This window comes from Ambystoma mexicanum, chromosome 3q, assembly GCF_040938575.1.
Source record: "Ambystoma mexicanum isolate Mex_15411 chromosome 3q, UKY_AmexF1_1, whole genome shotgun sequence".
Taxonomy (NCBI): Eukaryota; Metazoa; Chordata; class Amphibia; order Caudata; family Ambystomatidae; genus Ambystoma; species Ambystoma mexicanum.
This window is the reverse complement of record NC_090926.1, coordinates 858380122-858401696: the sequence shown is the minus strand read 5'-3', so window position 1 is coordinate 858401696 and position 21575 is coordinate 858380122. Positions and strand designations below refer to the sequence as shown.

Sequence of the window (21575 nt, the reverse complement as noted above, 5' to 3'; positions counted from 1 at the left end):
TTGATAATGTGGTGTAGGAGAAGGACACCAGTGGTTGATGAGTAAAGAAAATAGAGTAAATGAGACAGGTGTACACATCTGGAATGATAGGTCAGCAAGATGACTCGTGCGAAGATCAATATCTAACCTGCATGCCACTGTACCCGATTGTGGGACTGGCTTGACCCCTTTTTGTTTTTCTGACTAAGTGATGCGTGCTTGCTTTATCAAGATATGTTTCAATTACTACTTCTCTTATATTATTTCAGGAGCTGTATCCTGCGACTGTGCTTTGAAGGTCCACACAATACTTACAGTACGTTTTCATTATAATTATAATGTTAGTCTGTCTCAGATACATTTACCTCAGGATACAGATGATTAATAGGCATCCTCCTTGTAGATACATTTGGTGTTTTGAACCCCAGCTTTATTGAACAGTGCACTAGTTTAGCCCTTGAGTAACAACTTTACAGAGAGCATTTCTTTGTTTCTAATAGATGGAATAGGAGAAGATGAAGTCTCCCCTGCTTCCTGAATGGGGAGCTGTGGAACAAGGCGGAGAGGGCTCAAATCCCTACCTTCCACACTTCATACATTATGTGATCCTGAGGCAATCACTTTTCATCACTGTGCCTTATATCCCTTACCTAGTGAGAATGCCATCATATGGGCTCATACTATAGTGTTACTCTATAAATAATTATAATTTTAAGTATTTGCATTAAGCATACTGGTAAGATGGCAGGGTGACAAGTGAGCGTCTTATGCTGTGGGGGTAGGGTGCATGTATGGGTTTTAGTGTTTTGGGCTGGGGAGGCAGGGAACCAGGTGTGACAAATCAAATTCTGGGGACCACTAGTCCAGGGGTGAATATCGGTTTCCAAACCATCAATCAGCCCCACACCTCTAATACACCAGAATGGATCCGAACAGATTGGAATAAACAAGCATAATTAAAATTATAAACCTTCTCAAATGTTGGTAACGTGGATGGAATGGCAGGCTTATCACCTCTAAAGGTCATGGATCGTTGGTTAGCTGCCACAAAGCAACAATACGAGTATTGCCCAATGATAAAAGGACTGACCATTTGGTAAAAACATCTTATTTATTATTATTACAACAGGCAGTCTAACAACACTACTAAATTACAACCCACCCTGTAAAGGAATGCAAAGGACAGACAGTTTCTATGAAGGAAAGGGATGCACTCTGGATACGGACAGGAGGGCAGTTGGTGTGGGTAATAACTACAATAGATTTTAAAGGTTATTGGCTACAGCAAAAGGGGGAAAGAGTCTCAATATGTCTCTAGGGACCTTCGGGGAAAGACCCTGAGAACAGAACCACAATGTACCTTTTGCTATAGATGTTCGTGGTACTCTACGCGATCGAGTTGGCTTCAGGGCACCTTGCAGGTTTGTGTGACAGAGTTTGAGACGGGAGTCAGTTGTGGGTATCAGGCAGCAAGACAATTTGGCGAGCAGAGCTTGATGAACAGCTGCAGACTGGCCTATACAGTGACTCAGGGTCAGGAATCGCTGTCTACGTGTTGATCAGTGGTTCGGAGCACTGGTCGAGACGTCTCTGGTTTCTTTCAGACTTGCAGTCGGTTGCGGATGAAGTAACACGACTGGCTCAAAAATGTCAATTAAGGCGGACAGCGATAGATGCTTGTCGATGCACTTCTTCCAGCTTCTTCACTGGGCTTGAGCCATCCTATAAATTGGACGGCCCAAAGCGCGGGGTGTGTTGCAGGCAGCTGCCTTGTCCTTGGTTTTGGGTTCAAAGACCTTCTGACACTTCCTATCCAGGAAGCGTGCTGCAGAGTCTAGCAGGGCACGCTGTGTGCGGACTGGGTACCAGTTCTGGAGCGGCTGGAGGGTCCTCTGAGTTCGAGTCTCCCTCTGTTCCCTGGGAGATATTTAGGGGAGGGATCTTGCTTCCCTGTTGGGGTTCCTGGCCTTCTTTCACTGGTGCAAGCTGTAAGGCAGACTGTACCTTCAGCCAGGGTCCAAGGATGAGTTATTCTTTCCTGTGAAGTCTTCCGATGATCTGCTTAAAGAGGGGCTCAGGCCCTGTTTTAAAGCCAAGTGGGCCACAGTCATTGGTGTAGGCTAAGTCTACCTTAGTGAACCAATCATAGGGTCCCTGCCATCAATCCTCTGTATGCATGAGGTCATAATCACATAGTCAGAGGGCTTTGCAACAGGAAAGGTAAAGGAGTGCCCCAGAACTAATATGGTTAAACCGTTCTCTCAACAGAAAGAGCTCTGGGCTCACTCCCTTGTGCTACTAAGTCCCACCCATCTTCCTGTATGTTGTGTTCAAAGAGTCTCTCTGGTTAATGGTCCTCCCTCTGTAATTCCAGTTAAAGCGGCACGTCTCCCTTGATGCTGCTGTGAGAGTAGACTCCTGCAAACCACATTCTCGTACCTATGAATGGGCTACTCCTAGCGGGTTGGCCTACCGTAACAAAAGACCCAGACATGGCAGTTCACAGCCAAGAGCTGACTTCAGGTTGACACAGTTACATATGAAAGGTTGTTGGGTTTCCTGTCTCCTTTGTTATCCTCTGCAGGCAGGCCCCATGTGGGCTTGTTTGAAGTACCCCCTGCTGGTATGATAATCGCTGCCATCAGCTGCATGGCCTAACAAAAGAGCAGGGTGGTTACATGGAGCCTTTGCCAGTTAATCGGGCTGACCATGGCAGGGGGAAGGTTGGTCCTCCCCTTCCTTGGGATGACATTGTGCACTCCTTGACTGTCACGTTCTAACTAAATATGACAGGTGTGGACTGTGCCTGTAGGTGTTGTCCAACCCAGAGTACACAGATCTGTGCTTTGTTGTGGTGTGAGCATAGGAACATGTGTTGGATTAGCCCCACACATTTTCTTGAGGTTGGTCTACTATTATTCCATTTAATAAAAGGTTTCCAAAAATCCCAGACGAGTGCACGCCCATTATGTGGATTGTCGAATTCCTCAAACCAGGTATGGGTATTTTGCCATGCCAGTTCACATTTGGCTCTGAGAGGAAAGACAGACCTCCAGGTTCAGCAATGGCTCGGCTCTACCAATGAATTCTCTAGCTTTAAATTGTTTTAAAAGTAAAGATGGGATGGGAGGAGATGTAGCCTGCTGTCAAATTACAAACGGTTATATTATCCTGGTGAAATAATGTTTACTATGTTTGGTAAGTGGGTGAATTTCCAGGTGTCAGGGCCTCTATGAAACCGCAAACATAACTGAAAAATATGTTGCATTAAAGCAAAATAATGTCAATAATGTGTACTGTATATACTTGAGAATGTCTGGAAGTGCAAGAGGTTGGTACAGAGTTTGCTTGCTTTGGAAGCTGGAGCTGCTGCAATGTGGGCTTGGGCCATTGCCCTCTGGACCAGTAAAGTAAATTTGTCTACCAGGCAAAATGTTGCCAGTCTCACCGGGTTTTGGAGAATGCCATAATCCGTAATGTTGACAGGATTTTATAATCCATTTTCCAGAATGCAACTAAGAGAGCCAGTGTAGATTGCACACCTGTCCACCAGTAAGACCTGCCTATTCTCTGGGTTTAGCCCAGAGACGTCAGGTTATCAGGCTCTTCTCTGGGTCTCTGGGGAAGAGGTGGAGTCTCTGGAATTGCCCGGCTCTGCCAGCAACTCCTCGCACATGTGATTGGCTGCAAACAGACTGCTAGTGGCCAAAGTCATGGAGGAGACAGTACAGCGAGCAAATCCCACCCATAACTGGCATTACACTCTGGTGTCCACCTTTTTTCAAACATGTGGGCATGGCAGGCAGATGGAGTCTTGTGTGGATGTGGGTGGGGCGCCAGATGATGTGAACCTCCCGGTTTTTCTTTTGAAAATGTATGCAGGTCTGCTACCAGTCCCACCACATTATCCAAGACACTCACCAGAATTGCTTTCAGAAGCTTGCGGGTGAGTTTGACTATCGTTGGTAAAGTAACTAAATCTGGTTTTCTATGGTACAGTCTTACCAAAACCTTCCCTAACATTGGGAGGTTAGCTTCTAGCCTGGTGTTTTATGACAGTCCATCGTCAATAATCTCCTTTAGAGAAGAGGCTAATTTCAAGATTTGCCTGCGGGATACATTTGGCATGGTTTGGCAAAAAGGAGGCAGTACAAAAGCAAAGGGTGCTAGAGCAGGCCAGGGATTGCAATCCTTTTAAGGTAATCCATGTACAGACATTCCAATCCAAGCACCTCTTAGAACGGCAAGAAACTGGCACATGTTCTATGATGGGTTTCTTGTAAAGCGCAACTAACATCAGAAGGCAACTCGGTGCTGAAAAGAACCCCCTGCAGATACAACTAACAAATGGTCGGCCTAAAACAAATGTATTTTTAACAAACAGCAGAAATGAGAATGGTCCTGCGTGGCACGAAGGCCGCGACAAAGCTGTTTCGACGAGCTGGCTGCAGCGACAGAGACGGCACAACTGCGCAGCCTAGCACGCCGATAACGAGGGACCTGCAGTGCACCTGCAAATGTTAATTAAAAAAAAAGGAAGCAGAAAAAGAAGCACCCAGGGTGAAATATAATTTGTTTGAAGTCAAGTGCTTATTTGCTTGTCTAACTAACACAAGAGACTTTTTTTAAATGAAGAAACCAGACAGTTTTGTAAAAGGTTTTTCAGAAAGAGATCAATGTGTGATGGATTGAAAAGGTCACAGAGTACCTTTGATAATGGACTTGAATAAGGTTTAGCTTGAAAAATTTCTTAGTGACAAGAAGTATATTGCAGTGAAAATTGCTAAGTGATGCTTCAGAGCAGTTCCAAAAACTCTTGTGTATATGTCTGAATTATATTCTCCAACCAACTCCGGGATTATGCAGCCCGGGAGGGCGGAACAACGTTGCGTGCACCCCACTGTGGGGAGCTCCACTAATTAGAGTGCCAGGGCTGCAGCGGTATATGTGCCACCTGGGGGGTGGCAGTGCTCTTGGACGCTCCCCTGCTTGTTAGGTGAGCGCCAGCATGAATGCCCAGGCAGTGGCAGTGAAGGTGCAGAGTTTACCACTGTCTGCGGCGCTCCGCTCGTGCCTGCAAAATTGTTTTCTTTTCAAAAGAGCAAAGGAAACCTCACGCAAGGTTCTTTACTCTAACTTTTTTTTCATTTCAGGATCCCCTGGCACGGCTCATTTTTTTTATCCCCCCCCACTGGGGTTAAATGATCATCACCAGAGTGGGCAAGAGGTTATTGGATAGGGTAGCAGAAGTACATTCCAGCATGCCTGGACCTAGATCCTCGTAGGTCCTCTCAAAACCAAAGCACATTCCCATGTCAATTGTAGCCCCACATCCTATTGTGAGGAATTTGTGTGCTATGAAACATCCCTAGCAGAGCATGTAGCTTCTAATCAACATTAGGAGGTTGGGTCGAGAAAGTTAGAATGGAAGTGCATGAATTGAAACAGACATTTTTTCATCCAACTAACTTTTAGTTTAAGCCTGAAAGGCATGAATGCATGTGTTACCAAACTCTAAACGTTTATCTGGACACCCTGATAGCTAAGTGCTGGGATCCTGTAGCAGCCTCTTGCAGATAAACTGATCTACAACTGAGGTACTACTGTTCAGAAGCCTTCTTAACTGGAATGGACTAGAACAGTGAGCCGCTCTAAACAGGACGGATTAATAACATCTAAATAAAAGCCATATCATTGCAAGTCCAAGTCAATGCAGCCATTCCAGTGCCTTTTGCGATTTAACCAACGTCTTCAGCTTTTAGCAAAGTTTGTAGGTTGTGTGTGTGTGTATGTGTGTTGTTGTTGGCTTATCAACCTCTTCCGCCGCATTTTCACAGTTTGAAACAGCAGATTTATAGAGCAGACTAGTAAAGATAGGGTCCCATTACATGTTTGCCGGTAATCTGGTGGTAAAACCACCAGGATATGGCAAATGGTATTCCCGGCAGATTACAGCAATGGTAAGTAATTCCCCATTCCATGTGGGGAAGGCTTGTATTACCTAATAGCGGCTGCTTTTTTGCTGGTGGTGTGCCTGATTTACCACCAGCTTGTAGGTGGAGGTAAATCAATCGTATAGTTTGCTGGTCCGGATAAGTGCCGGTATATGCCATTACCAGCACTTATTTTCCACACCGCCAAACCTGTAATGAGCCCAATTGCTTCTTAATTCTGATGGGTTATGGTTTGTGCAAATATAGGTGGGTCACGCATCCTCGGGAGCCGTGCCATCACTATGCTTGAGATGAAGCTGGGGCACAAATCTTGCAACGCCCCATCCCGGTGGCCATCCAGACTGTGCCCTATGCTCTTTAGGAAGGACCTCAAGACCTTACTCTTCAATAAATCCCCAGGGGCTACCTGGAATCCCTGCATCACATCCTTGCCCAGGGCTGCGCCACACAGTGAAACCCCGCCTTACTTTATATGTTACCCTCAACACCTACAGCTCTCCCCATGTGCTTCCTAACTAGGTTGGACTATATATAAACCTAAATACAAATAATGCAAACAGGGCAAAAGCATAGCCTAACATAGCTCTTCAGCAGGTTGTTGCAATGACATGTGACCTGCCTTTAGCCAATAACCAATGCATTCAAGGAAGTCATCATCGATACTGCTTCTTTCAGTGCTTAGCAACCAAGAGCCAAATCCCTAACCTAGCAACGCTCTGCAAATCTTCACATCAACGGCCATCCTGGAGATCCCCAGCCAACAGAATGCAATCCTACTCAACATGTGCAATCCCTGCTACAGGTCAGACCTAGGACTGCCATCCCCACAGAAAGAGTGAGGTGAGGAGTAATATTCAAAAGCATGTGTACCTTTACAAACCACACACTGAAGGTTGAAGGGCAACATTTGCATATCATTATGTATGATGCGTTCCACATTGTTGAAACCTTGCCGGATTATACTATTCAGTTGATCAGTGAGTCTAGTCCTCCTAATTAGTAATATTATCACTTATAAACTTATTTTGAGGGAGTCGTTGAATCTGGCGGTGCAGATAGCCTTCGCGGCTGTCTATTGTCTGCAGTCGGCTCTGGCAAATTTTGATAGTTTCCCAGCCGGGGCTGATAAAAAGACAGGGAAATTAACCATGCCTTTTAACACCCCAACCAGGAAATGATTGTCCTGGGGGCTGCCAAGTATAAGCTTTGAGGAATTGAGGTCATCGTTGCAATGAATGCCAAGGGCATTTTTCAGTTTTTTGCAGAAAGCAGGCAGAAATGTATGTCACCACTCTCGGTTTTCCTTCACAGAGCGGGAAGAGGCTCAGAATGTATTGCCCGCTTCGTGCCCCGCTTCCTCACCAGAACATGCTCCAAAACGGCACTGATTGGAGGAAACAGGCAGCGAGATGCGCCATTTGGCGCCACAATGAAAATGAGGCTCTTACAAAGTCGGTCGAAGAAATGCGTCACTTACTTATCTCCAGGAAGGAATAGGCCCCCGAGAATGCTTTCTTTCTCCTCCCTGTGACACACGTCGGAGGCCTCGGAGCTTTGCGCGCTCTCGATGGCGCTGTCCATGTCAGATTCATGCTGGATTTCTTGGTGCGACAGGGTCATAGTGTTGTCATCAGGGAACAGGTCACACTCGCTGTATGGGATTTCACCGTCAAAATAGGTAACCTCAGAGATTTCCCTGCCCTGTCAAGAAGAAGAAGAGTTATGAATTCTGAACACTTTTAATATGTTTTTACCAAAACCTGATTCCTCATGCTTACATTTCATCTGACAAAAAATATAGCTGAAAACTGCAGGGAGGGTTCGCACGGTGTAAACTGCAATGAGACGTGTTTCATCGCTGTTGGCTTTTAACATCTTGACACATTCGTTTGTAAAGGAGCCACAAATGCTCCCATTATGGTTCTGATTAATTTGGTAATCCCCTTCAGATGACTGTGGCGATTTTTATAATGTGTACAGCAATATGCCTCAGCTTAGTGAAAGTAGCAAAGCAAATGGCGGAACAAAAGTACACAACTGCCTATTAGTTGGGTAAGGTGGCTCAGTGGGTTAAACGCGTGTTGCTGTGATCTGTGTTTGTTCTGTAGGTTGCAGGTTCGACTCCCGGCAAAGTCAAATCAGCCTTTCATCCTTCTTAGATCGATTAATGAATACCAATTTCCGTTGGTTAATGTAAGTAAATATGTCCTGATTACAGCGCTATATAAAAAAACAACTTATTATTGTTACATGGCCCAATTCTTTTCTCTGTAAGTTTTTACTTGGATCTCTTTTCTTTTTCAACTTAAATGACCAAATCTACACGTTTTTGGGGAACAGGATTAATGCAGCTGGTTCATAGCACAGTCTTGATGTTTGGGAAATAGAAACTCACCTTAAAGAATTCTCTGATGGCTAGGAAGGTGGTACTTCCTGTCTGATGCAGTACAGGAACCAAATGTGCATGCAGCCAGACTCCTCATAATTCAACGGATGCGATGAGGTGAGTGAGATGACACACAGACACCTAACACTTGTTTCTTTATTTATGATGGTCCATAGATTTACTAATAGCTCACATATAAAAGGGGGTTCCGTCCATTTCTGCCTCTGCCACCTTTCTCAGCCCTGATATCCCTCCCATTTCTTCTCGAGCATAGGAACTTCCCAAGAGACAACTGGTGGGTTAAGCTTGCTGGGTCTTTTTGTAATAGACTTTTAATGTATTTTGAGTTTTTGGTGAGAAGCTGTGGTTTGTTCCCAAAAAAAACAACAAAATTAAAAATGTAACTCAATTCTAGAACTGCTTTTTTTTTTATCTTCCTTAAGCTAAGTCGTATTCCGGACATGCAACACCTTCCAAATATTTGTTGAGGGCCTAGGGAGGAAAGCAAGTAGAAGTGTGTTGCTGTCTGTGCCTTCTTGGGCATTGACTCAACATGCCTTGGTTCACCATGGGATGAGTACATTCCAGTCATTCCCCTGGCGTGGCACGGCAAACACCCTTCTCCAGCTGTATCTCCTTTCAGCGCTGCTCCCCATAGAACACAGTTAAGTCCCATGATACATTGTTTCCAATTGTACACCTTTCCTTCCAATGCCTTTCTGAGCATCTTATCTATCCCTCTTCCCAAATATCTACCCTGCTTTCCCCTGGTCTACCCCTACTGAATGTTTAATCATATTCCTTCTTTGCCTCTCTGTCAGGCTAAAAGTGCTTTAAAGTCATAATCTATGGCAGTAGGCGCTATACAAATGTAAGATAACATAGTATAGCATCCATTCTACTCCCTCCAGCATTCCCTTCTTTCCTCCCAGTTAATCTTTCCAGCCTTTTCCAAACCAGCCTCTTCCTCTTCTCTTCAGCTCCTTCTGCTCCCACATTGCTCTAGCTCTGCACCTCCACTCTCACTGGCCTTCCACGCCATGCTGTCTGCTCACTTCTCTTTCATAAGGGCCTGGCCAACCCCTTGGGGGTTGTCCTTGATCCATATTGTTCACGTGTGAGCCCATTGGGTTTGGGAACTAGACTGGTTCCTTTATGTCCAGACATGGACTTCCCGCAGCCCAGGAGACCCTTACCACATGTTCTTGTGCTCCACGGAGTGAGCCTTTGAAGAGGTGGTCTGCCATCTTGCATTATCATAGTACGTGTGCAGCAGAGACGATCAGGGTGCCGAAGCCCAGTGCTCTGCGGCTTTATCTGGCACTCTCAGCTTGTGGGACTCCTGGCAGTAAATGCACAGGTCTGCTCCTGTTATTGGGGTTCCCCTGACTGCTGGAGTGGGGCATGACTATCTGACACTTCGGGGGCAAGTTGCTCTTTGGAAGGGGAGTACCATGGATTAGCCGCTGGTGACGAGCCAGAGTATGGTGGAGCAGCCATGGGGATCCTTCCCCATACTGACCATATTTGCCCGGTTCAATTCATGGAATATTTGCCCGGTTCAAAGTGAATCTGCACTGCTGAAAAATGACTTTGCACTGCCAACACAAACCTGCGGCGCAGCAAAGACGGGCCCCCTTACAGAAGCTGACTAGTGTGTGCCTGGACATTATATTTCGTCGATGTATGTACGGTGTAGACATAGGTGGTGATATGGCAAGAGCAAGGGGCACAAATGCAAGTTGCGAGCCGCTAGCCCGCCATCAAAAAGTCACTTCACCTCAATTCTTATACATTATATATACAGTACACCATTTCTTACTCGCCAATAGTCAAATGTCACTAGCCAATGGCTAGTAGCGGGCAGAAATAATAATAATAATTATTATTATTTTGTGTTTTATATAGAATTGTTTGCCAGATTCCTTCCACTTCTCAGTGCTGTAATAACAGGTGCTTGCATTCCCCTCTTTATTGGTACTCAATGTATCAAACCCAGAAGCTCAAAGGGCTGAGTTGTCCCTGCCACAGGATTCAAATGTGCAAAGTGAAGCCCGCCCCCATCCCCACAGTGAGCACTTCGCTCGTGGGCCAATATCACAGTGTAGTCCGCTAACAAGATGCCACGGCTCTGCGTTTCATCAGGCAGGAATCAGAATGTGCCTAGTACTTCCGCTATGACGCACTTAAAACAGAGTGTGGTAACACACTTTCGTGGTGACCTTAATACACAAATAAGCAGCAAGATTTGCAGATTTAGGAATGAAGTGTCTTTGGCAGTGGCAGATTTCAGGCAAAGGCCCCCATTATTATTATTGTTTTTATTTCCTTTTTTAATATTGTGCTACATGCCCATGGGCCTCAGGGCGCACACACAACAATGAAAAGACAGAACAGAAAAGCAGAGTCAGTGGGTCGCGCGGGGACAGGGTGGACTGAGGGATGCAATTAACATTCACCCGGTTTGAGGTTAAACAAGTGGGTTTACAACGCTCTGTTAAATTCTGCCAGGGATTGAGAGGCTCTCAGCACTGAGGGGAGCGCGTTCAATTCTTTAGGGGTCTGCACATCAACACTGGTTCCTCCATATTTGGCCTGCCTGAACCGCGGTTGCTTGAGTTTAAAGCCGTCATTGGTATGCAAAGGCCAGGTTGATGAATGTATGGTTAGGTGGCCCAAGAGATAGTGGGGTGCAGTGGAGGTCCAGAATGTAAAGGAGAGTGCTAAGAGCTTGTGGGTAATCCTGTGCCTAACAGGAAGGCAGTGTAGGTACCTTCTGGAGTTTGTTATATGGCCATGTTTAAAAAGACCCAAGACTGCTCGTACAGCGCTGTTCTTGGTGGTTTGAAGGCAGTGGAGATTAGCTTAAGACATCCCAAGTAGGAGGCTATTGCAGTAATCAAGTCTAGAATTTACTAGGGCGTAGCCAGGAGTGATCTGTTGTTAAAGGAGATGTAGGGCCTAGTTTGATTTAAGAGTCTGATTAAAGACGAGCATATATGGGCCACCTGAACCTTCATGGTCACTTCTACATCCAGGTGTACAACCAAGGTCTTGATACATCTAGTCACATTGATCTTGCTACCTGCGTTGTTAATGCTTTCATACGCTGAGTCCAATTTCTTGAGCCGTGGCCCAGTGGCCGCAATGAAGAGCTCTGTTTTCTCTTTATTGAGCACTAGGCAGTTTGGGGTCATCCACGCCTGGATGGCGACGTACACCCCATTCAGAGACTCTGACTCTTGGTTGTAGTCACCCTAGAGCTCCATGACCACCTTGGTGTTGTCGGCGTAGTTGGTATAACGGACATCGAGATGGCTGAGGAGGTCAAGCAGAGACCTGATATAGATGTTGGAAAGTGATGGTGCTATGCAAGATCCCTGTGGCACTCCCACGTTGATGGAGGTAGGGGTACATTGAGCGTTCTCTACTGCCACTCTTGAGATTCCAGGACCCAAGAAAGAAGCAATCCCCTCAGCAGCTCTGTCGGAGCAGTGAGCCAGACCTTTCAATCTGTCGACAAGTATGGAATAGTCGATTAGATAGAATGCTGCTGAGCCGGCTGCCACCTTTCCACTGTGCCTACAAGGTTGGATTTAAGATCCAGGAGGGCTGTTTCTGTCCCATGTCTTGCTCTAAATCCTGATTGGCGGGTGCCTAAGATGTCATTGTTCTCAATCAAGTCCTGAAATTGTAAATAAGTCACTCTGCCCAAGATCTTCAGCAAGAATGGGACATTAGTTATATGGCGATCGTTTTTGGCCATGGATTGCCATGTTTGGATCAAGGGTGTTCTCTTTCAAGGGTGGTGGGGGGGAGTGACGCAAGCCTCCTTAAGTAATAAAGGCACTACGCCCTCACTGAATGACAAGTTGACAATTCTGGTGATCCAGGGAATCAATACGTCCAGGGAGCCGTTGCGGATGTTAGCAGGGCATAAGTCTCCCTGACAGGAAATTGGTTTCAGGTTGGCGACTATTAGTATTTCAGTTTCAGAACAATGTCTGAAACTGAAGTTAGGTGTCAAAAGATTGGTACTGGGGCTAGCATGAGTCGACGGGGTAATGTGGGGGCCATTGTAGCATTGAGATTAAGTTGCCGTGTGAGTATGGCTTTTTGGTGGCCAAGAATGTTATCAAAGAATTCCTTATGTATTTCCTGCCACCAGGCTGAATCTCGGATGATATTTTGAAGGCCTGTGTCTTTGACCCCAATTTCCTTGAGAAATTTGAACAATTCACTGGAGCTAGATCAGGCACCAGTAACTCGGTTGTATTGTTTTGATGTTGCTTCTGTGATGGCACTCTTCCATTTAGGACTACACATCACAGTTTCTAACTCCTCTGTTCTTTTTCAGTGTTTGGCAAGAATCTGCTAACTCCTAATCTAGTCTTGCTGAAAACAGTGTGAAATAACGGAAGATGGGTTCTTCACGAGGCACCTGGCTGAAGTCCACAGGTAAGTAACATGCGTGTTTATTCTGTCCAGTTGTACATCACTAGTATGCGTGTCGGTATACCGACACACAGAGACACAAACACTGGTCCATCCGTACACTAAGCCAGCTTCCACCAACTGCCCTTGACAGAACACTCACTCAGTCAAGCAGCCACCAACATTGCAAAACGCACATTCCACGCACCAGCTTCCAAAGACATATGTGCAGGGTTGGACTGGGAACTAAAAGAGGGCCTGGAAATAATTACTGGGGACCAAAAGAGGCCCTGGAAATAAAGTTCAAAGTGGCCCCATATGAGACATTTTCAGCAAGCCCAATGCTTTTCCTATGAGAACATTTGGAAATACCACACAAAAGAGGCCCAGGGTGCAGAGGCCCACCAGGAAATCTCCAGAGTGCCCTATAGGCCAGTCCACCCCTGCATATGTGCATGAACCTTACAGCACACTACTACACAGTACCGTGAACAGTGGGCACAGTCTTCCCAGCAAACAATGAGGGCAAGATAGGGTTCAAGGTTCATGGTCTACAAAGTATGCCCTGGAGAAACATTGTCCAGCTACTTCTGGACTTGTAAAATATCAATTCTGCAACCGGTTAACTTTTAATGGCGTAGGTGGATCATTAAATAATTAACTGGGCATGCGATATAAGAACATGATTTTACTTTTCTTCACCCCCTTTTAAAGCATTCACACCACAGCAGTCATCGGAAAAATACCCCACACATGATGTGGGAAAAGAAATGATGCAGCCAGCAGTGCGCACAATAGAACCGATCAATATTATTATTATATACGATGCACCAATATATTGTATTGAGCTGCATCACTGATGAAGGAAAATAAGTTAAAGGCCTGGATCACATTATTTAGTGAAATGCGAAAATATGGACTTGAGGCCAGGTATCCCAGTTCGATAGTTTGCCAAAATACCTGTAGTCCACATCTCTTCCCATCCCGTGATTAGTTTTACACCATACAGTGCTTTCTGGCTCTCTTTCTTAAGTTGTTTCTTGTTCTTTTATACAACAAGAACTTCGAAGAAACCTTTTAAAAATACTCGGTTGCGTCCATGAAAATGATCCCAGTTGTAGTGTGTGTTTAATTAAGGCGATTTAAAAAGCACTTAAATCACTTGATAACTCAACTAATTAATACATGAGTAATCTTCATAGGACTACAACAGCCAAAACGAACCCACATCACAAATGAGAATTAATATCTACAAGTAGATTTCAAGGCAATAAGCAACCTACACAGACTAAACATGCTTCTACATAGTGCACTATTAAAAATAAAGACGCAAAATCCCCATTGTATTTTACAAACAGGTTACATTGAGTAACTAACTATCTGTGTACTGAGGAACTTGGGCAAATGGGCAATATTTTTATAAATCAACAGAGGGGACAGCAAAACAAGAAGCCTTCTTATTCGTTGCAGTTACCAGGCAGCAAACAGAGGGTCAGTTAAGGAGACAGATTCACCTGGACAGCTCAGGGCTCTTCCTCTCCCAGTCTTCCTTCAACTGATATGGAACACTCGGGCCAAACATAGCAACACAGGGTCCAGAACACAGCATCACATACACAACAAGGCACACAGAGAGGTTCCAGAACAATCCTCAGGCAGCCTGCTCTCAGGCTCCACGTGGGTGATCTGGGCTGCTGCTCCTGGCTTCTAGCCTTTCCCCTCAGTCAGTAGGACCCGGAATCTCACTTAGGAGAGAGAGGGGAAAAGGGCAGGGTGCCAGATAGGCCTTCCTAGGTGCGAGACTCGGTTGGCTTAGCCTAGACTGATTGAATCTGTCTATGTTCTCTGGGCAATGGGCATAGGCAAACTGCGAGACAATGGTCTACAGCCGTGAGAGACTCATGTATTAATCCTAAAAGATCTTAAAACTTAACTGTTGGGAGAGCCTGCCTGGAGCATGCAGAATTCGAACAAGTTATCACCAGCAGAGCCATACCACTGGGGATCCAGATGTGCTACTTTATCTCTGACTCAAGATTTCTGCAATAGGGGAAGGAATCTTCTCCCTTCCCTGCAGAAGGAGATGCTCTTAATAGGGTCAAATCAGCTGCCAGAGCTTCAGCCAATCTCCAGTAGGGATTTCCCACTGCTGGTACAAGTGAGGTGCCAAAGCTTCGGCCAATCTCCAGTAGGGATTTCCCACTGATGGTTCAAGCGAGGTGCCAAAGCTTCAGCCATTCTCTGGTAGGGATGTTCTGCTGCTGGTTCAAGCGAGGTGCCAAAGCTTCAGCCAATATCCAGTAGGGATTTCCCGCTGCTGGTTCAAGTGGGGTGCCAAAGCTTCAGCCATTCTCTGGTAGGGATGTTCTGCTGCTGGTTCAAGCGAGGTGCCAAAGCTTAAGCCAATCTCCAGTAGGGATTTCCCACTGCTGGTTCAAGTGGGGTGCCAAAGCTTCAGCCATTCTTTGGTAGGGATGTTCTGCTGCTGGTTCAAGCGAGGTGCCAAAGCTTCAGCCAATCTCCAGTAGGGATTTCCCGCTGCTGGTTCAAGTGGGGTGCCAAAGCTTCAGCCATTCTCTGGTAGGGATGTTCTGCTGCTGGTTCAAGCGAGGTGCCAAAGCTTCAGCCAATCTCCAGTAGGGATTTCCCGCTGCTGGTACAAGTGAGGTGCCAAAGCTTCAGCCAATCTCCAGTAGGGATTTCCCGCTGCTGGTTCAAGCGAGGTGCCAAAGCTTCAGCCAATCTCCAGTAGGGATTTCCCGCTGCTGGTTCAAGTGGGGTGCCAAAGCTTCAGCCAATCTCCAGTAGGGATTTCCCGCTGCTGGTTCAAGCAAGGTGCCAAAGCTTCAGCTAATCTTCAGTAGGGATTTCCCGCTGCTGGTACAAGTGAGGTGCCAAAGCTTCAGCCAATCTCCAGTAGGGATTTCCCGCTGCTGGTACAAGTGAGGTGCCAAAGCTTCGGCCAATCTCTGGTAGGGATTTCCCGCTGCTGGTTCAAGCGAGGTGCCAAAGCCTCAGCCTACCTCCAGTAGGGATTTCCCGCTGCTGGTTCAAGCGAGGTGCCAAAGCTTCAGCCATTCTCTGGTAGGGATGTTCTGCTGCTGGTTCAAGCGAGGTGCCAAAGCTTCAGCCAATCTCCAGTAGGGATTTTCCACCACTGGTTCAAGTGGGGTGCCAAAGCTTCAGCCATTCTCTGGTAGGGATGTTCTGCTGCTGGTTCAAGCGAGGTGCCAAAACTTCAGCCAATCTCCAGTAGGGATTTCCCGCTGCTGGTACAAGTGAGGTGCCAATGCTTCAGCCAATCTCCAGTAGGGATTTCCCGCTGCTGGTTCAAGTGAGGTGCCAAAGCTTCAGCTAATCTCCAGTAGGGATTTCCCGCTGCTGGTACAAGTGAGGTGCCAACGCTTCAGCCAATCTCTAGTAGGGATTTCCCGCTGCTGGTACAAGTGAGGTGCCAAAGCTTCGGCCAATCTCTGGTAGGGATTTCCCGCTGCTGGTTCAAGCGAGGTGCCAAAGCTTCAGCCATTCTCTGGTAGGGATGTTCTGCTGCTGGTTCAAGTGAGGTGCCAAAGCTTCAGCCAATTTCCAGTAGGGATTTCTCGCTGCTGGTTCAAGCGAGGTGCCAAAGCCTCAGCCTACCTCCAGTAGGGATTTCCCGCTGCTGGTTCACGTGGGGTGCCAAAGCTTCAGCCATTCTCTGGTAGGGATGCTCTGCTGCTGGTTCAAGCGAGGTGCCAAAGCTTCAGCCAATCTCCAGTAGGGATTTCCCGCTGCTGGTACAAGTGAGGTGCCAAAGCTTCAGCCAATCTATGGTAGGGATTCCCGCTGCTGGTTCAAGTGAGGTGCCAAAGCTTCAGCCATTCTCTGGTAGGGATTTCCCACTGATGGTTCAAGCGAGGTGCCAAAGCTTCGGCCAATCTCCAGTAGGGATTTCTCGCTGCTGGTTCAAGCGAGGTGCCAAAGCCTCAGCCTACCTCCAGTAGGGATTTCCCGCTGCTGGTTCAAGTGAGGTGCCAAAGCTTCAGCCAATCTCCAGTAGGGATTTCTCGCTGCTGGTTCAAGCGAGGTGCCAAAGCCTCAGCCAATCTCCAGTAGGGATTTCTCGCTGCTGGTTCAAGCGAGGTGCCAAAGCCTCAGCCTACCTCCAGTAGGGATTTCCCGCTGCTGGTTCAAGTGAAGTGCCAAAGCCTCCGCCAATCTCTGGTAGGAATTTCCCGCTGCTGGTTCAAGCGAGGTGCCAAAGCCTCAGCCTACCTCCAGTAGGGATTTCCCGCTACTGATTCAAACGAGGTGCCAAAGCTTCAGCCAATCTCCAGTAGGGATTTCCCGCTGCTGGTTCAAGCGAGGTGCCAAAGCCTCAGCCTACCTCCAGTAGGGATTTCCCGCTGCTGGTTCAAGCGAGGTGCCAAAGCCTCAGCCAATCTCCTGTAGGGATTTCTCGCTGCTGGTTCAAGCGAGGTGCCAAAGCCTCAGCCTACCTCCGGTAGGGATTTCCCGCTGCTGGTTCAAGTGAGGTGCCAAAGCTTCGGCCAATCTCTGGTAGGGATTTCCCGCTGCTGGTTCAAGCGAGGTGCCAAAGCTTCAGCCAATCTCCAGTAGGGATTTCTCGCTGCTGGTTCAAGCGAGGTGCCAAAGCCTCAGCCTACCTCCAGTAGGGATTTCCCGCTGCTGGTTCAAGTGAGGTGCCAAACCTTCAGCCAATCTCCAGTAGGGATTTCTCGCTGCTGGTTAAAGCGAGGTGCCAAAGCCTCAGCCTACCTCCAGTAGGGATTTCCCGCTGCTGGTTCAAGTGAGGTGCCAAACCTTCAGCCAATCTCCAGTAGGGTTTTCTCGCTGATGGTTCAAGTGGGGTGCCAAAGCTTCAGCCAATCTCCAGTAGGGATTTCCCGCTGCTGGTTCAAGTGAGGTGCCAAAGCTTCAGCCAATCTCCAGTAGGGATTTACAGCTGCTGGTTCAAGTGAGGTGCCAAAGCCTCAGCCTACCGCCAGTAGGGATTTCCCGCTGATGGTTCAAGTGGGGTGCCAAAGCTTCAGCCAATCTCCAGTAGGGATTTCCCACTGATGGTTCAAGTGACGTCCCAAAGCCTCAGCCTACCTCCAGTAGGGATTTCCCGCTGCTGGTTCAAGTGAGGTGCCAAAGCCTCAGCCTACCTCCAGTAGGGATTTCCCGCTGCTGGTTCAAGTGAGGTGCCAAACCTTCAGCCTATTTCCAGAAGGGATTTCCCAGTGCCGAGTCTCTGCTTTCGCTTGCCCATCATTGAACGAGTCCCAGCTTACTTGATGGTGATTGGCAGACGTAGGTCCTGACATCAATTCTGTTAGCTGCCTTCACGCCCATCCAGCTCTTGTAGGAGCTCTTAGTAATATCAAAATACACAAACCCACGCTTCAACACAATACGTAGCTTTGCTTTCTCCTATCACTGACCTCTTCCCTGATTTAAGGGGCACGCTACTTATCTGTATCATGGCACCTCTGGGTTCTGCCCCGGCAACAACGATGATTCCTGAGTATTGATGCATACAGCACCCAAAAGGTAAATGTTGGGGGACCCTCTGGGTAATGGGTAAGGTTTGAGAAGCAGGGTGTTTGGTAAGTAGATGTTGTCAAAATGTTGCCTTACCATAAAAAGACTAGACCTGCAACTTTCCGGAAATGGTAGATTTGACTTTTCCTTCTACTTGCCCACGACAGCACGCAGGGTAGTGAAAACGTACCATTTGGGGAAGCATTGTTTCCTGGAAGCTCTGCAGGTCAAGTTAGCTCTCAGTTTTTACTTAAACCTGCACCCGGCCTATTCTTTGGGTACTCCACCCTCTACCCACTTACGGTTCAGGTCTCTTTGCAGTCTTTGGTCCTCACAGTTTCCCAGTGCATTTGATTTGTGTTGGCAGTCTTGCCCAAGATTCTGCTCCTGCGCCATTTGAAGATACAATTTACAGATTTTTGGCGGGCCTTGCACGCTCAGGCCCTACCCTAGTGCCTACGCCTCTGTAATATAGACTTGTTCCCTGCACAATATGATGGGTGGGACAGTCCCTCTACTTGCAACAAACAACAGGAATCACTTTCATCCCCGTCTCGCTGTTGCGTGAATTGATATGGTCAGAAGGCAAATCAGCTGCCATCTAGAGATCGCTACTGCCTGCGGGATTAGTAAACGGTGTATTTGGAGAGGCGTGTTGCCCTATTGCTGTTGAAAGACCGGTCTACTGAACACCTGTTTAGCAAAAGGCAACCTGTGTAGAGTGGCCAGAACTGGACACACAAGGGTAAACCTTCTCACACCCAGCAGTAGTCTGGCCATCAAGTTTTTCCCCTGTTCCAATTCGGCAGGACCATGGCTTTAAGACCGAGATATATTACTGTTGCTACAATCGAGTCTCGATGCAATAAATTTGTTCATCACCAAGAGGGAAGGAGAGCAGAGGGAATAAACGTATAAGGCATTTCAGGTGGGAACAAGCATTGGCAATGCCAACAGTTTGGCTTTTGTGTAGGCATGCGAAAGACCCTTGCCAGGCAGTCGTACTGGTATTAACTGGCCATTGATGGTAGCAAGTGCAAAATGGGGCGAGTACCTGGGCATCTAATAGCAGTGCCTGGAAAATGCCTAAATCTTATACACAAGCCAAAACTTTTGGCTCTGCCCATGCTTGTTTATAACTGGGCTTCAAAGAAGGATATGCAGAGTGCTTATAAATCGAGTGGTTGAAGCCACACCTGGTAGGACATTCTTATCACACCAGTTCCATGTATTCAACTCCAATTAAGTCCTTAAATCTAAGAAGGCTGCTTTGAAAAAACACTGGCAGGCACTCCGAGATCAAAGTTTGATGGCAAGGGTTGATTAAAGCAAGCTGAAAGAGTTCCCATGAAGAGGTGTTTTTGGGCGGGCCATTACAGGGATGTGTGGGAAAGGCCATAGGGATTAGCATGGCCATACACAGTCAACGCGTGGGCACATAACCAAACACCACCTACAGGCCGTGTGTCCCTCCTCATATGCGACTCCTGCCTATCTGACCTAAATGCCCAAACTAAAAATGGGTTCTGGCTACTGAGGACACGTGTGGGTTGTGGGCCATGTTGTTCTCTATTGGGAGGCCCACATATCATTCCATAGAAACGGGAAAAGTCAAGACACTGTGCTTAGCTGCTGCTGCTGCAAGTAGAGCCAGGAGCAAATGGCATCAGTGCAGGTGTGTTCGGTGGCTTGTGGGAATCTGTGCGTCGTGGGTCAGTTTTAGCAGTTGGTTTGAGAGGTGCGGATTTTTGACTTAGTTGTGTTTGCATGAATCCACTGATTTAGTTAGTTATCTCTTCCGTCGCCCTGTATTTTTGTGTAAGATTGCACATGGTGGTAGCACATTTCTCTATGTGACATATTAGCGGATGCCCTGCTCTTTATTTTTTCTTTAATGTGCAGATTATGTGTGTTCACAGCCACTGTTTATGACAAGAAAACATGGGAGCTATCACAAATACCCACAAGACGCACAATTTTCCTTACGTGTGAATTATCCCCACTGGAGGAAAACAGCACAGAAACGCTATTTAACGCATTAATCTTAATTTACAGCACCCATCGCAAACTATGTAACATGACCACCTATCTTTCTGCTTTCTCTTTTCAAATGTGCTTGGAAACTCTCGTCAAATGTTTGCGCAGTATTTGCAGGCCACCTGCTGGCCCGTTCCAGGAGTCAACAGGGTCCTGTGTTCCAAGACTTGGGTGTACCTCAAAATAACGGTAGGAAGCCCCCCCCCCCAAAAAAATGAAGACTTCTGAGAACGACTCTAGTCATCATAGCGGTCAAACATGTGGTGTGGTTCACAGCACAGTGCACGAGAGGGGACCGAAGACTACACACGCTGTGACTGTGTCTCTTTTCGGGGTGGGGAGGGCATCCGTGCACCCAGGAAGTGCTGGTACAAAAAGGTGTTTTCCATGTGCAGTCACAGCAGAAGTGGAAGCAGAATCAACCTCGTGACCAAACGTGTCAATATCAGTAGTGCGGCTTTCTACTTCCTGGTTCCTGCTGTCAACTGAGGGCGGGTATGTGCATCATTTACAGGCTCCGAAGGTTCCTGGAAAGTACTTCCTCATACCAGAAGTGATCGAATGTGAGAGCCGCTTGTACAGCTCTCCTTGTGACACATAAATATCCGCAAGGCGACACCTAAGTAAATATATAAAGAAAGAAATGCAATCCCTGCACTGCAGGCAAATGGGAGAATCCCTAGTGGGAGAGTATCAGCCGGAATTGAGATGGTGAAACAGGCCTTGCAGCCATCATAACTATGCGTCCTACTGCCACAGATGTGTCACGTCAATGTACTGTATTGTGTTTATGGCCATGCATCTTTAAGACCTGGTTATAGACTTAGAAATCTTCCTCTTACACAAATATTGACGTGGGAGTGGGAGTAGAACAGTATTTGATAAGCTTTGATTTGTTGGATGTAATAAGCTGTATTTTGGTCGCCTAAGTCAATTGGCATGAAAACGGCTTTCACGAGTCGGGCTTAAATCTCGCTAACCTTCATGCCCAGAAGGTCTTTCATAGCACTACAGGCGTGAAGGCAAAGTGGTGGTATCTTTCCTGTTGCGTAAATCTTGAAATAAGAAAACACGAGTCCAAGTGCATCGCCACTAAGAAGTCAGGAGGTGGGGCGCTTGTTTTAAAGATACTAACACCGAAGTAGTGAATACACAGAAACATTATTCCAGGCAGCAATAATGTCCTGGTTAACATTAGTACTGGAATATTCTGGATCTATATTAAAATGACTCCTGGTGTTCTTAATTTTATTCATTGT

General features: G+C 46.8%; 1 protein-coding gene across 3 annotated transcripts in view; it reads right to left on the bottom strand.

Moving 5' to 3' along the window:
* RAB11FIP4 (RAB11 family interacting protein 4) overlaps nucleotides 1-21575 on the bottom strand; it is a 1742713-nt gene that overhangs the window by 122479 nt on the left and 1598659 nt on the right. For all 3 annotated transcript variants that reach the window (XM_069654951.1, XM_069654954.1, XM_069654955.1), the window contains one exon: nucleotides 7411-7634. In XM_069654951.1, coding sequence (XP_069511052.1) covers nucleotides 7411-7634 — 224 coding nt within the window. The remainder of the gene's footprint in view (nucleotides 1-7410; nucleotides 7635-21575) is intronic.